We start from the raw sequence: 16,555 nt of genomic DNA, 5'->3' as shown, positions 1-16,555 counted from the left end.
AAATTTTGCATCTCAATCTGACTTGTTGTAATTATTTTATACATTCATTGTAGTCCAATCACAATAGATTTATTCTACTCTTTTTTTTTATAATAATATAGTCAAAATGTTCATCTATATTTTACCAAATATTATTATAAAAATAGTAGTTAAAAATTAAAGTGTCAATCTAGATAATATGATAAACAAATAAATTAAACATTAAAACTATTTGAAAATTATTTAACAATATTCTAATATTTAAAAAGATCGTTTCGTCATTCTACATAAATAATAGTAGTAAATGATTATAATAAAAAATTTATAAAAAAATGATAAAAAATAATAAAGGGTTGTTGTTACTAGAATAAGTTAATCCACCTTTAACCTGATATGAATCTTGCGAGTTAAGTAGGGGTTATATTCGGTCTGATCTACTTTTAAAAAAATTGAATTTTCTTCGACCCAATCTTATTCATGGTAAAACAAATTGACTAATAGGTTGTAATCCATTTTGACATCTCTACTTTTATAAATATATTTATTTATTTATTTTTAAATGAAAAAATAAAGGTGTTAATTCGGTGCTTAATTCAATTATGGAGTGACAATTGAAAGCAAATCCACTCTGAGAATAATAAGATTGAGGAAGAATTAGAAAGTGACATTTAATAATCATACATACAGTGTAGTTTTACATTATCACCTATTCATAAATTATTGTTGATATAAATTTCAATATAAAGTAACTTTTTTAAAGCGAAAAAAAAAGCATACTAACTTATTGTGTATGGTAGTTTGTGATTAAATGATAATTTTACATAGTTGATACAACTTTTTCCCTTTAAAACTCTTCCCATTTTTGTGATCAACTCTTTCCATTTTTGTGAAACTAATACTATTTAGGCTGCATCACAATCAACACTACACAAAGTTAATTCTCACACGGCTTCATCCAACCAGTTTCTAAAAGGTTACGAAACAAAAAAAAAAGAGCTTTCACATAACAGCATGATTCATGTGTCAATTATGCATAATTATGAGTTGGTATAACTTATGCACAATTTTTTAATATGTAACGTCATAAAGGTCTAAATTCCACTATAAATAGAACATGGTTAAGAGGGTTGAGATATAGAGCAAGAAGAAGAAGAAGAAGAAGAAGAAGCAGTGTGTAGTGAAAAAAAAGTGAAGTTATTCCAGATTCTGTTTCCATGCCTCCTGCACCTAATTCTTCTGTCAAAGTTGGGCACATTGATGATGTCCAAGAGCTAAGAAAAACTAAGCCAAGAACAGTTCCACAAAGATTTGTAAGAGACATGACAGAAAGACCAACACTTCTTCCTCCACCAGATACCCACATGCCAGTCATTGATTTTTCCAAGCTTACCAAAGGAAACAAAGACGAAATTTTCAATCTTGCAACTGCTTGTGAAGAGTGGGGATTTTTTCAGGTGAATACCATTTGATAACACTTTCATTAAACTCACCAAACTTGCACATGTTTTTTTGTGACATGTTCCTTCGTGGAAGCTAATGTTGGTAGTTGTTGTCATCATTAGGTAATTAATCACGAGATTGACCTGAATCTGCTAGAGGGAATAGAGAAGATGAGCAGAGAGTTTTTCATGCTTCCTTTGGAAGAGAAACAGAAATACCCTATGGCTCCTGGTACTGTTCAAGGGTATGGACAAGCTTTTGTTTTCTCAGAGGACCAGAAGTTGGACTGGTGCAACATGTTTGCTCTTGGACTCCAACCTCACTATGTCAGGAACCCAAATCTATGGCCAAAGAAACCAGAAAGATTCAGGTAATGTACATAACACTTCCATGTAAGACAAAATCACAGTTCTTGAATCAAAATCATATATTTCTAGTGACAGAACAACAATAAAAAACAGTTTAACAAGTTTTTGAGATTCGGGATAAATTTTTGTTTTGGAAAGTCTAGATGTACTTGAGTCACATGAAAAAGTGGTTTATGTATGGTATAAATTTTGACATAATGTTATTCTTTAGTTGTCATTAGATAACGGTCTGAAATTTTCACGGTGATTCTTGAGAGTAAAGATCGAAATGTTCTTACTTGATAATGATTTTTTCTCAACACATTGTTATTAATTTATTCGTATATGTTTGTTAAAAAACTTGAACTCTCATGCAGTGAAACGGTGGAAGAGTACTCAGTAGAAATAAGGAAACTGTGCTATAATCTGTTGAAACACATAGCTCTAGGCCTGGATTTGAAAGGGGATGTGTTTGAGAAGATGTTTGGTGTATCAGTGCAAGCCATAAGGATGAACTACTACCCTCCATGCTCTAGACCTGACCTGGTTTTGGGTCTGAGTCCCCATTCAGATGGAAGTGCCCTCACTGTGCTGCAACAAGCAAAGGGAAGCCCAGTGGGACTTCAGATACTCAAGGACAATACATGGCTTCCTATTCAGCCAATTCCAAATGCTCTTGTCATCAACATTGGAGACACAATAGAAGTAAGGCCACTCCTTCACTTTTTTTCTCTTTTCCTTTTATGTTTTTTATTCTTGGTATTTTATCATATTAACTAAAAATGAAAAAGTTGAACATGATATAAAGTCAAAGACCTATTATCTTTCGGTATACTCAATAAGTCTTATATCGTTCAGGAGTTGAGGTAAAGTGCACTTTAAATACTTTTACCTCCCTCCACTCTCTGATATGTCTTTTAAGGACAGAACTGCACTTTAAATACTCCTACCTCCCTTCACCCTCTAAAGCGTCTGTTAAGGACAAAATCGTGACGGAGCTCCACACAGCTCCAGAGCAAACAATACTTCGGGAACACGGTGGTTGTTTCTAATGATGATTGTCGATCGAACTTGGATCAGATCGGAACATTGACATTCACTGTGGAGATCGACAACTCCCCTTACTCTCGACCGGTGGGCTTGACTCCCCTTACCCTCGACTGGCTCGGTGATTTGATTCTTATTTGCATGATGCAGGTTCTTACAAATGGGAAATACAGGAGTGTGGAGCATAGAGCAGTGGCTAACGAGGAGAAAGATAGACTCTCAATTGTGACATTTTTTGCTCCGAGCTATGAGGTAGAGCTTGGTCCAATGCCAGAATTTGTGGATGAAAATCACCCATGCAAGTATAGAAGATACAATCATGGGGAATACAGTAAACACTATGTAACAAACAAGTTACAAGGGAAAAAGACACTGGACTTTGCAAAGATCCAAACCAAAAACACAAACTAGGATGCTCCCCAAGTAGCTAGGAGTAGTACTATAATTGTGTGTGTATATAATTATGTTGTATCATGGTCAAATCTCTCAATTCTATTTTTGTTGAAAAATAGGCAAAGGAATTAGTTGGGTGATGTAGGAGAGAGTGTGAATGTGGGTCACATACACAACACTCAGTGTTTCTTATTCATAATCTCTGCATATGCTATGTTTTCAATGGAGAAACTAGTGACATCTTATTTTATGTTTGGTATGTGGACATTAATGGTCCAAAACACATAAAAAAAAAAACACAGCAGGAATAAAGACAGTACCTTTGGTCTCTCTAACATTTGTTTTAGGGAAAAAAAGGAAGCACTTGCATAGAAATGTTGTGTGAAAGAATCAAAGAGAAGGGGACAAAATCATTGGCTGTCTTATTGTGATGGTTCATAGTGATTCTCAGCTGAAATGACATTTGGGTGCTTTAACTTCACCATTTATCAAACAGTTTAGTTGATAAAGTTATTCTGAATGATCGTTTTCTGATTCAATCATAATGTGAAAACTGTTGATGCTATTCAATGTGTGTTTACTTTTCAAATGCTTCCAACTAAACTCAATCCACCGTCCAAATTCTTGTGCATATGAGAAAGTTTCAATGATTTTTTAATTACTAAATTTTAACTACTTTTTTTTATAACATGATTTGACGTTTTTTTAAGTGATTTTGAAATATTAAAAATAAAAAAAATAAAAAAAAAAAATTACTTAAAAATATCACCTAAGATAGTAAGAAAAAGTTGTCAAAATTTAGTAGTTAAAATATCATCATCTTATTTATTAACTATACCGGTTTTTAAAGAAAGAAAGAGAGTGAAAGCTGAATATTTGAAAGAATATAAACATGAAAATTTTGTGAAATTTACTTAAATAAACTTCAAAATAAAAGAGAGGAATTTTTTCGACTTTAGAGATCAATTATCTCTGTAAGTATAATAATCAATTACTACTTCTAATAGATAAATAAATACATTTTAAGAACAAAAAATGAAATAAAGAGTTTTGATTATTTTTTTCGTTGTTTTTCTTCACTCTTATACACTCTAATAATTCATTTGATTGAATTAAAGAGATTAAACATGTGGAAAATGAAATAATATAACTTTTTTAATAACTATTTGTTATTTTTAATTGTCTATTATTATATATGAAATAAAATAAAAATAACACTTTTTATTAATTATGAATCATCATAATTTATTATGTTTTATTATAATGAATTATGTATATATATACTCTTATAAAATTCATGATAGACATCATGATGAATTGACATTTCAGAATTAAAATATTTTCTTTTAATTACATAATTTGTTTATATATGTAACAATAGATTAAATCTATTATCTTGTTGTAGAGAAAAAGTTTGAGGCATAAAATGCTGCCTAACAAAGGTGCAACATGAATATGCTGCCTAACTAAGTGGGAGTAAAACCATCAACAAAACTTCATTACCATCAACAAAAGTACAACTTAATTACAAATAGGGTCGACTCAAAATTTAAGTTAGTAAAATCTTTATTTTAGATTTCTAGAAAAAAAGTTCAATTTTTTTAGTACTAATTATTTTAAGTGAAAAGAAAGTCTCAAATTTTTTTTAATACTAATTATTTTAGGTTTAAGAAAAACTTTAAAAAACCTTGTAGAATAAATTTAAAATAAAATATATACATTTTGTGAAGACCCAAAATTTTCGGCCTCTGTTACCTTCTCACTCTCTGCCACCCACACCACTAAAAACACTCTTCTCCTCTCTTCTCTGCCTTCTCTCTACCAAAAGAGAAAATCCTAAACCACTATTCTCTATTGCAGAATCCAAACCCAGGTCAAATTCAGAATCTCTCCTCTTAGCTTCAACTCATCCTTCTTCTCCATGTAAGTCACCCCAACCATTTCAATTCTCTTTAATTCGACAATTGGTGGAATCCCTTTCTGCTGTTGGGAACCTATCTCATTTTAAACCTGTAATTTCAGTTCTCTAAGTGATACAGCTGAAGTTGTGAGTGGGAGGACCCTAGTTATTAGAAAGATATATCGAGGTAAGGGAAGCTAACTCCTCTTCTCGAATTTGTATAGAAAATCCATGGATGAGCTTGAATTATGTAATTAAGTGATGAATTCGTGTTGGTATGGCGTGTGTTGGTGAAAATTACTTGTTGAGTGTTCGAATCTGGTTTGTTGCATGTGGGAACAGGTGTGTAACCTGGTATTTTCGCCTAGGCGAGTTACTCTCGCCTGAGCGAAAGCATCAGGGGATGCACTTCTGTTCCTGTGCGAAGTCTCGCCTAGGCGAGCTGGGGTCGCCTGAGCGAGATAGCGAATCTCGCCTGAGCGAGATAGCGAATCTCGCCTGAGCGAGATAGCGAATCTCGCCTGAGCGAGCCAGCCTAGCCTGAGCGAGAATTCGTTCAGGTTGTTCTTTTTGCCCCTGTTAGTGTCTTGCCTAGGCGAGACTGACTCGCCTGAGCGAGATAACTCCTCGCCTAGGCTAGACTTTCTAGCCTGAGCGAGAGGTACTGCAGCTGAAGTACTTCAAATCTGTTCTCCTTAGTAAAAATGTATGCTTTAAAACATTCTTGTGCAATATAGACTCTGTATGATTGGATTGTTACCATTGATGAATTGAATGATGTAATTGGATGAATGTAAGCATGAAGGGATGAAGTTGAATGGGATTTCAAGGGAAATCCAAGTGTAAAATTGTAGTGTGTGTAAGGATGTAAGGAATCTATAATGGTTGGTATCCTGAAACTCCAATAATCATTCAAGCTCAGATAGAGTGGAATGGATTATGTCGTGAGGAGTAGCAGGAGGTCCTCGTCGTCAGACTGGATCAAGTCTTAGACGTGGAGGGGACTTACCCTGGGAACAGTCGGGTGAATACTCCATGTGTCCAGACTCTGCAGAGTCTGGGAACCGTTACAGGTGCAAGCCACCAAGAGCTCCAACATCACTTACACGATCCGGATGTCGAGTCTATATATTAATATTGAATTTCTGCTATAAATGATACCTTTAATTGCAAGTGTGTTAATATTGTTTCCTTCAGTTAGCTTACCCTTTTCTTTCGCGTTGTTGCTTTTGCATATCATCTCTTTGCAATGATCACCTATGTTTGGTGGGAGTAGAGCGGAAACCAGATGGAGATGCCCCCTCTTGAGTGGGAGTTGGAGCCTGATAAGGATTTCCTCTATGGTTTAAACCTTCACTGTACATTTTGAGGTTTTGGATGTAGTTTATCATCCTTTCTATCTACTCTTACCTTATGTATACGTGCTTATAGATGTAGAAGTATGGAAGACTGTACTAGATAGTTAAACTGTGTGTGTATGACTGTTACCCCTACTATCTGCTATGTTTTATCATGATATAATGTTTTGTTTGATAGTATGAAAAAGCTATTAAATGGGATGTTACATTTTTGGTATCAGAGCAGTAGTTCCTTTAGGGTCTGTAGGTGTGAGCTTGCCTAGTCTCTGTTGTGTGTTTCTTATAGTGTTTTGGTACAGTTGTGGCGCTTGTTAGATAAACTGATGACTCTCTCTTTGTGTGGCCAGAGCTATGGCACCTAGACCTCCTCCTCCTCCTATTCCTAACCCGGATAGCTCTCACTTGGTGGGGACTATTGAGGCGATGTTGGCAGCCATGCAACAGCAAAATGCTAACATGGTGAACCAACACAACTTGGCCTTGCAGCAGATGGAGTCTGCTAGGCTTGCAGCAGAGGCCACCCAACAGAGGCACTTGGAAGCCTTACATCAGCTAGGGGAGAATCGATCTGCGGCTGGATCTTCCCAAGCTCCACCACCACGAGTGCAAGAGTGGAGTTTGGAGGACTTTCTCAAGCATCATCCATCCCGCTTTGACGGCAAGACCACTCCAGATGAGGCGGATCAGTGGATGCGAGATATGGAGAGGATTTTTGAGGCCAAAAGATGTCTAGCCGAGAATAGACTGGCGTATTCTGAGTACTTGTTGGCTGGAGAGGCTGTTCATTGGTGGTCCAGTATGAAAATGATGTTAGAAGACAGTAGGGAAACCATCACTTGGGAGCTATTCAAGAAGAAGTTCTATGCTGAGTACTTCCCAGACAGTGTGAGGTATGCCAAAGAAGTGGAGTTTTTACAATTGATGCAAGGGGAGATGTCTGTATCCGAGTATGCAGAAAAGTTCAAACACTTGGGCAGATTCCATACTTTGAGGATGGCAGAAGACTGGCAGTGTAGGAAGTTTGAGAATGGGTTGAGGGGTGATCTCCAACTCATGGTGGCTCCACTCTCTATAAAGGAGTTCCCCGCTTTGGTAGAAAAAGCAAGAGTAATGGAGAAGCTGAAAGTGGAAGTTGAGGCTCAGCAGCGGTCTCAACAGAAGGTGGGAGGACCATCTGGGTCCACTAGCCGACAGGATGATAGGAGGAAACCATATTCCAGACCTCCGCCTCAGGGCTCCAGGAGATTTTCACCGCAGACACATCAAACTCAGTCTCCTCAGTATCAGTCTCCTCAGCACCTTTCTCCCAGACCTCGGTGTTTTCAGTGCGGAGGGCCCCACATGAGGAGCGCTTGTCCTCAGCTTGGTAGTAGGCGGGCGTGTTATAAATGTGGCCAGGAAGGTTACATTATCAGAGATTGCCCCACTGGCAGGAGCATGGTGCCAAGACTTTCGACGCAGTCACAGCCACAGCAGACACGAGGAAGTTCTAGACCTCAGGCAGCTGGCCGAGTGTATGCCATGACGGGCACAGAGGCGAACAGAGCAGGTAACCTCGTCTTTGGGTCTTGCATGATTAATGGTAGGAGCCTATGTGTACTATACGATTCAGGAGCGACACACTCTTTTGTGTCAGAGTCTATAGTGTTGGAGTTAGGTCTTCCGGCGAAGGAGCTCCAGTATGACCTGGTGGTATCCACGCCTGCTTCTGGGTTGATCAGAACCTCGACCGTGTGTGCTAGGTGCCGGGTTGAGGTTGAGGGACGTCAATACCGGGTAAACCTGATCTGTTTACCTTTGGAGGGCTTAGATGTAATCTTAGAAATGGATTGGCTATCTGCTAATCACATTCTCATAGATTGCAAAGAGAAGAGGGTGATGTTTCCCAGCTCAGAGGATGATGTTGTGTTGATGTCCTCACAGCAAGTGGATCAAGCCATCCAAGAGGGATCTCAGTGTTTCTTGATTCTAACTCAACTATCTGTTGAGAAGGAGGGCGGACACCTTGAGACGTCAGTGGTGAGGGAATTTTCTGATGTTTTCCCTGATGAGGTACCCGGCTTGCCCCCATCTAGAGAAATCGAGTTCTCTATTGATCTGGTACCTGGGGCAGGGCCAGTATCGATAGCACCTTACAGGATGGCTCCTGCTGAACTGGCAGAGTTGAAAAAGCAGATTGAGGAACTGCTAGAGAAATAATTCATCAGGCCCAGTGTGTCACCGTGGGGAGCGCTGGTGTTGCTAGTTAAGAAAAAGGATGGCAGCTCCAGGCTTTGTGTGGATTACCGACAACTCAACAAGCTAACCATCAAGAACAAATATCCTCTGCCAAGGATAGATGACTTAATGGATCAGTTACACGGCGCTGCAGTGTTTTCAAAAATCGACTTGAGATCAGGATACCATCAAATTAGAGTTAAGTCTGGTGATGTGCAGAAGACTGCTTTCAGGTCTAGATATGGGCACTACGAATATGTAGTGATGCCCTTCGGTGTGACCAATGCCCCTGCCTTGTTCATGGACTATATGAACTGCTTCTTCAGGCCTTTCCTAGACAAGTTCGTAGTGGTTTTCATCGACGATATCTTGATATACTCTCGAACTCATGAAGAACATGAGGAGCATTTGAGAACAGTTCTGAGCATCTTGAGAGAGAAGCAGCTTTATGCAAAGCTGTCTAAGTGCGAGTTTTGGATGACCACGGTCCAATTCTTGGGACATGTGATCTCGGCTCAAGGCATATCAATGGACCCATCCAAAGTCGAGGCTGTTTTAAAATGGGAGCGTCCTAGATCAACGACGGAGATTAGAAGCTTTGTGGGACTGGCAGGATACTACCGGAGGTTCATTGAAGGGTTTTCTAAGATTGTGGCGCCTTTAACTCAGCTGACCCGTAAGGATCAGTCTTTTGCTTGGACTGATCGGTGTGAAAATAATTTCAAAGAGTTGAAGCAGAAACTGACAAGTGCTCCCGTTTTGGTGATTCCTGATACCAGTAAACCCTTTGAAGTATACTGTGATGCCTCCCATCAGGGGTTAGGGTGTGTTCTGATGCAAGAAAGGAGAGTGGTTGCCTACGCCTCAAGGTAGCTTAAGAGTCATGAGAAGAATTACCCCACGCATGATCTTGAGTTAGCGGCTGTAGTGTTTGCACTGAAAATCTGGAGACATTATCAGTATGGTGCTCAGTTCCAGGTTTTCAGTGACCACAAGAGCCTGAAGTACCTGTTCGACCAGAAAGAATTGAATATGAGGCAAAGACGATGGATGGAGTTTTTAAAAGACTTCGATTTTGAACTGCTGTACCACCCGGGAAAAGCGAATGTGGTGGCGGACGCTCTAAGCAGAAAAATAGTTCATGCCTCTTATATGATGGCCAGAGAGTTGGAATTGGTGGAACAGTTCAGAGACATGCAGTTACAGGTGACTTTGGAAGAGGGCGTCATTAGATGCAACCGCCTAGTCGTATCTAATGATTTTCTCGTCCTGATAAAGGAGAGACAGTTATCTGATCCCAAATTACGGGAGACAGCGGAATGTCTTGGCACAGATAAAGCCAAGGACTTTGAGATGGGAAGTGATGAAGTATTGAGATTCAGGGGCAGGGTCTGCATACCTGAGGATTTGGAGGTGAAGGGCATGATTCTTGAAGAGGGGCACAAGAGTCGTTTTAGCATGCACCCAGGCATGACTAAAATGTATCACGATCTGAGGGAATCGTTCTGGTGGACGGGCATGAAGTCGGACATTGCTCGATATGTGTCATCCTGTTTGACCTGTCAAAAGGCTAAGACAGAACATCAGAGGCCTGGAGGGATGCTGCAACAGTTGGAGATTCCAGAGTGGAAGTGGGATAACATTGCTATGGATTTTGTTACCCATTTACCACGGACGGTGAGGAACCATGATGCTATCTGGGTTATAGTAGACCGCCTAACCAAGAGCGTCCATTTTCTCGCAGTGAACCTAAGAATGTCCATGATGAAGTTGACACAGATGTATATCAATGAGATTGTGAGACTGCATGGAGTGCCTTTGAGCATAGTCTCTGATAGGGATCCACGTTTCACCTCCCGTTTCTGGCAAACTTTGCAGAATGCCATGGGTAGTAGACTAACTATGAGCTCAGCTTACCACCCCCAGACGGATGGCCAATCCGAGAGGACAATACAGTCTCTTGAGGACCTCTTGCGGACGTGTGTGCTAGATCACCTTGGCACGTGGGATGAAATCCTGTCTCTGGTAGAGTTTACCTATAATAACAGTTTCCATGCAAGCATTGGCATGACGCCATATGAAGCTCTTTATGGCAGGAGATGCAGGACCCCCTTGTGCTGGTACCAAGACGGAGAGTCGGTTGTGGTGGGGCCAGAATTGCTGAGGCAAACTACAAGAAAGGTCAAGCAGATACAAGTAAGGATGAAGGCATCTCAGAGCAGACAGAAATCCTATGCTGATCAGAGGAGAAGACCTTTAGAGTTTGCAGTGGGGGATCACGTTTTCTTGAGGATTACCCCAACCACTGGTATAGGGAGGGTTATTCGCTCAAGGAAGTTATCTCCTAAGTTCATCGGTCCATATCAGATCCTAAGGAAGATTGGGCCAGTGGCTTACGAGATCGCTCTACCTCCTCAGTTGTCCAACCTTCATTCTGTATTTCATGTCTCTCAACTCAGAAAATATGTGTACGATCCATCACATGTGCTTGAGTCAGAGGATCTAAAAGTTAGAAGAGACCTCTCAGTAGAGGTTCAGCCGGTGAGTCTTGGTGATAGCCAGATTAGATAGCGCAAAGGGAAGTCGATCACTCTAGTTCAGGTCAACTGGGACAAGAGAATGGGAGATTCCACGTGGGAACTTGAGGAGGAAGTGAAGAAATCATATCCACACTTGTTCTCTGGTGAGTCTTAATTTTCGGGACGAAAATTTTTGTTGTTGGGGAGATTGTGAAGACCCAAAATTTTCAGCCTCTGTTACCTTCTCACTCTCTGCCACCCACACCACTGAAAACACTCTTCTCCTCTCTTCTCTGCCTTCTCTCTACCAAAAGAGAAAATCCTAAACCACTATTCTCTATTGCAGAATCCAAACCCAGGTCAAATTCAGAATCTCTCCTCTTAGCTTCAACTCATCCTTCTTCTCCATGTAAGTCACCCCAACCATTTCAATTCTCTTTAATTCGACAATTGGTGGAATCCCTTTCTGCTGTTGGGAACCTATCTCATTTTAAACCTGTAATTTCAGTTCTCTAAGTGATACAGCTGAAGTTGTGAGTGGGAGGACCCTAGTTATTAGAAAGATATATCGAGGTAAGGGAAGCTAACTCCTCTTCTCGAATTTGTATAGAAAATCCATGGATGAGCTTGAATTATGTAATTAAGTGATGAATTCGTGTTGGTATGGCGTGTGTTGGTGAAAATTACTTGTTGAGTGTTCGAATCTGGTTTGTTGCATGTGGGAACAGGTGTGTAACCTGGTATTTTCGCCTAGGCGAGTTACTCTCGTCTGAGCGAAAGCATCAGGGGATGCACTTCTGTTCCTGTGCGAAGTCTCGCCTAGGCGAGCTGGGGTCGCCTGAGCGAGATAGCGAATCTCGCCTGAGCAAGCCAGCCTAGCCTGAGCGAGAATTCGTTCAGGTTGTTCTTTTTGCCCCTGTTAGTGTCTCGCCTAGGCGAGACTGACTCGCCTGAGCGAGATAACTCCTCGCCTAGGCTAGACTTTCTAGCCTGAGCGAGAGGTACTGCAGCTGAAGTACTTCAAATCTGTTCTCCTTAGTAAAAATGTATGCTTTAAAACATTCTTGTGCAATATAGACTCTGTATGATTGGATTGTTACCATTGATGAATTGAATGATGTAATTGGATGAATGTAAGCATGAAGGGATGAAGTTGAATGGGATTTCAAGGGAAATCCAAGTGTAAATTTGTAGTGTGTGTAAGGATGTAAGGAATCTATAATGGTTGGTATCCTGAAACTCCAATAATCATTCAAGCTCAGATAGAGTGGAATGGATTATGTCGTGAGGAGTAGCAGGAGGTCCTCGTCGTCAGACTGGATCAAGTCTTAGACGTGGAGGGGACTTACCCTGGGAACGGTCGGGTGAATACTCCATTTGTCCAGACTCTGCAGAGTCTGGGAACCGTTACAGGTGCAAGCCACCAAGAGCTCCAACATCACTTACACGATCCGAATGTCGAGTCTATATATTAATATTGAATTTCTGCTATAAATGATACCTTTAATTGCAAGTGTGTTAATATTGTTTCCTTCAGTTAGCTTACCCTTTTCTTTCGCGTTGTTGCTTTTGCATATCATCTCTTTGCAATGATCACCTATGTTTGGTGGGAGTAGAGCGGAAACCAGATGGAGATGCCCCCTCTTGAGTGGGAGTTGGAGCCTGATAAGGATTTCCTCTATGGTTTAAACCTTCACTGTACATTTTGAGGTTTTGGATGTAGTTTATCATCCTTTCTATCTACTCTTACCTTATGTATACGTGCTTATAGATGTAGAAGTATGGAAGACTGTACTAAATAGTTAAACTGTGTGTGTATGACTGTTACCCCTACTATCTGCTATGTTTTATCATGATATAATGTTTTGTTTGATAGTATGAAAAAGCTATTAAATGGGATGTTACACATTTTCACATAATTATTTTATTAAAAAATAAAAAATATCGTTCTTAAGATATTTCAAACTCTTAATTTATTCCGATTACAAGTTTAACACTTTAATTAGGAAATATAACCTTTTATTCACGGTGACATGGAGAATGTATGAATAAAAATTATAGTTTGTTTGATCTGGAAACAAGTATCCAAATTCCAAACCAAATTGATAACTTTGGCATGGAATTTTTTTATTTTTCTTTCCAAAAGAAAAAGGTAGGGTTGGGTCGATTGTGCGTTTTCGTACCAAGTTCTGATAATCTGTTGCATAACGCACTTATATAATTCCACGTTTTCATCGTGACTTTATTCTTTAAATTTACTTCATAATAACATGTGTGTGTATAAATTATTTTTTATTTCAATTTCTGATTTTTTTTTCTCATTTGGTGATTCCAATTCACAATTTGGTAATTTTAATAAATTTTAACAAATAATAGAGAGTTTAAGAAGAAAAAAAAAGTTAAATATGTTTTTTTTCCCTTAAGTTCAAGTGAAATTTGTAATTAGTTCCTCTTCAAAAATTTTTGACCAATGTAATCATTCATCTCTAAAAAAACATGAATCTAGTCCTTTTTAACCAAATTTTATTAAGTTTATTTAACGTTTCAAGTGTTTCAAGTGAGTTTCATGATAATACTTGAACTGTTTACACCGTTTGACGCATCTTCGCTTCAATGTTAAATCAAATATTATCATAGCTTTTAAAATGTCAAATAAACTTAACAAAATTTGATAAAAAAGACTAAATTCATACATTTCTAAAGATAAAGAACTGAATTGGTATAAAGTTTCGAAGATAGACTAATTCTAAAATTTAGTGAAACTTAAGAAATCAAGAAGATATTTAACCCAAAATAAAAGTATTAATAACCTCTTTCAAATCTTTGCGGTTACCATTTATAGTGTAAAAATTTTAAACAAGGAGAAGGAATATTACATTTTATTCAAACCCATTGATCCAATTACTGATAATATGCTTGCAATAAGAACATAGGTCACTAATCATCATTTCATATTTATTGTTACCGTTCGTTTCAATCACAAGAACATAGTTTTTAAAACTAATCTTCTATTGTATTGAGGTAGTACTCGGATAACTAGATGATAATTGTATTTGGAGATATAAGTAAATATAATTAACAATATATTTATTTATTATACGAACCATTTAGTTTTGATACTGTCTATGAATTTCTTTTGACAAAATTAACAAAAAATATTCACATTAATGATATAAGAGTCAAATACATATATAAAATTTGATACTAATCATAATTTAAATTCAAAAGATCAAGACAAAAAAAATGTTTACGGATCTTATTTCTTGTAAAATATTTAACCTTTTTATTTTTTCATTTTTACCCTAAATGAAACTTAGACTCAAACTTATATCATTGTTCAATACAACATTAATACTAGATTTTTACTAATTAACTTAAGAAATCATTGAAATTTGACTAAGTTATGATATCGAAGTACGAGGAAGGAGAAAAGAATAGCAAGGCCTATAGCTGAAAACCCTAAGTTAGTAGATATTAGGCACTAGAAAATAATTGAGTGGTTTTTTACTCAAGCTGTTTTTTTTTATTGTTATATTTCACAACGTGTTTCTTCTACTACCATGATCTTTCATTTCCAACACTAGTTTTAGAAAAGAGAGAAGTTAGAGGAAGATGACCTCTTCTTCAAGTAGAAGTGGAGGGGTCCCATTCTCCAAATTTGAGGAATTTTGTACGTCACTCACATCACCCAATTGCAAATTTTAGAGCAAGTATAATCGTTGGAACAAAAAAAAGGTGCATAACATTCACATTCATAATGAAAAATTACTACTTTCTTTTTCTCTTTTGTTAGGCAAGCAAATGCAACCGTTTATTTTGCTTCATTCACTACAATTTGGCACCAAATATCATTTGACAAGTTGGCTTGTGATCAAAATATCACTTGAATTTAGTCATAGAAAAATATGCATAGAACTTGAACCACTTTCTAGGAATATTCACTGCCACAAAAATATCAAGTGGTTCTTCTCTTACCCACCTCTTTGTTTTTAGTTTTTTGTTTTAATTTTGTTTTAAAACTATTTGAAAACGAATGTTCTGTTATCTAAGATTTTTAAATGATAGAAAGAGTCCAGCATAACAAATTATATGACAAATTAAACAATACATAAAAATGATAGTATTTTTAAAACAATGTTTCTAAGTTAAAAATACTCTTCATTATAAATTCAAATAAAATATTAAATCAAATAAAGATGAATTGGCAAAAACTCAAACACCAAAACTTCTATATTAATTCGTCTCAACTTAAAATTATACGAGTTCTCTAAAACTTTTCAAGTTCTACACTCAAATCAAAATTGAATATTATATTATTTTCACTGTACCTATAGTATTTCTATTATGTTATGCCTTCTCAAAATAAAATTGTGGTTATTGAGAGTTACGATTTAGAATTTCAGCCAAGAAATTTTTTAATTGTATAAAGTTATACCTTAGTACCATGTTAAATATTTGTACATATAATTAACTAAACACCAGGAAACATATAATTTTATGAAGAAAAATCATAGCCTTTCATAGTGGTAGTTTAAAAGCTCACTTGGCCCAATCGTTCAAGCGAGAAACGACAATGCAAAATTATGAAAAAAAAAAAAGAATTATCGCTGTTAAATTCATACAAATTACTGATGTTTATAGGTGATAAACCTATTTGAGTTGAATATATATTATTTTTTGTTAATATTATGTTAGTAAGAAGGTTGAACCCACACCCTCTTACATTCTCCTTTTTAATTTTATCACAAAACCAACCTTTTTTGAGTTGAATATGATTGTTATTATAAGTGGTAAAATTCTTCTTCAAAACCATTAATCAAACTCAAATAACTTTAAGATAATATACAAACCCATTATCCTTTTTTACGGTTTTAAAATATAAAGACACAAAACTAAACTAATAATTAAATTAAAAAGATCTTCCAAAACAAACAACGTATGGATCATCAAACTAACTCAATTGCCTGAAATAATTAGAAGTTATATATTTTTTTTACGCTTGTTGGTTATAAAATAATATTAGGGTATAAATTGGGCGTGATTTATTGTTAAAAGTAATTATTCAATGGCGAACTGTCTAAAACAATTTTACAGCAATATCCAATCGTAAACTATTATTATTATTATTATTATGTGTATTAAATTTGTGGTATTGTGAATATATACTTTCTTCTAACAGAACTTTTCAACAAAATGTCAATGTATGCTGTCAACTTTTAAGAGAAAAATTGTTTTACGGCTATCGTGTTAAGTGCTTTGTTGCGTGTAACATTGAAATATAGTAAAAGACGAAAGAATTTAGTTTTCCAAAAATATAAAGTTACCATTTTAAATTAACAGAAGAAGAAAAGATGG

At 37.0% G+C, this 16,555-nt stretch overlaps 2 protein-coding genes and 2 long non-coding RNA genes across 4 annotated transcripts; all 4 read left to right on the top strand.

The window, feature by feature from the left end:
- Positions 1–1,193: 1,193 nt before the first annotated feature.
- On the top strand, positions 1,194–3,699 carry LOC114195853 (protein SRG1). Its single transcript, XM_028086272.1, has 4 exons — positions 1,194–1,433; positions 1,542–1,789; positions 2,144–2,471; positions 2,964–3,699. The coding sequence occupies exons 1-4, from the start codon at positions 1,194–1,196 to the stop codon at positions 3,222–3,224; spliced, it is 1,077 nt and encodes a 358-aa protein (XP_027942073.1). The 3' UTR covers positions 3,225–3,699.
- Positions 3,700–4,985: 1,286 nt separating this feature from the next.
- Positions 4,986–6,545, top strand: LOC114162115. The gene is made up of 3 exons (XR_003599142.1): positions 4,986–5,129; positions 5,229–5,293; positions 6,383–6,545. It is a non-coding gene; the product is annotated as an uncharacterized LOC114162115 (long non-coding RNA).
- A 270-nt stretch (positions 6,546–6,815) lies between these two features.
- LOC114162576 lies at positions 6,816–8,663 on the top strand. Its single transcript, XM_028046507.1, has one exon. It carries the CDS (start codon positions 6,816–6,818, stop codon positions 8,661–8,663), a length of 1,848 nt encoding a protein of 615 aa, XP_027902308.1.
- Positions 8,664–11,482: 2,819 nt separating this feature from the next.
- Positions 11,483–13,016, top strand: LOC114162154. Its single transcript, XR_003599146.1, has 3 exons — positions 11,483–11,609; positions 11,709–11,773; positions 12,817–13,016. It is a non-coding gene; the product is annotated as an uncharacterized LOC114162154 (long non-coding RNA).
- Positions 13,017–16,555: the final 3,539 nt, after the last annotated feature.

Source organism: Vigna unguiculata, chromosome 9 (assembly GCF_004118075.2).
Source record: "Vigna unguiculata cultivar IT97K-499-35 chromosome 9, ASM411807v1, whole genome shotgun sequence".
Classification (NCBI taxonomy): domain Eukaryota; kingdom Viridiplantae; phylum Streptophyta; class Magnoliopsida; order Fabales; family Fabaceae; genus Vigna; species Vigna unguiculata.
This window is presented reverse-complemented; position numbering and strand designations above follow the sequence as displayed.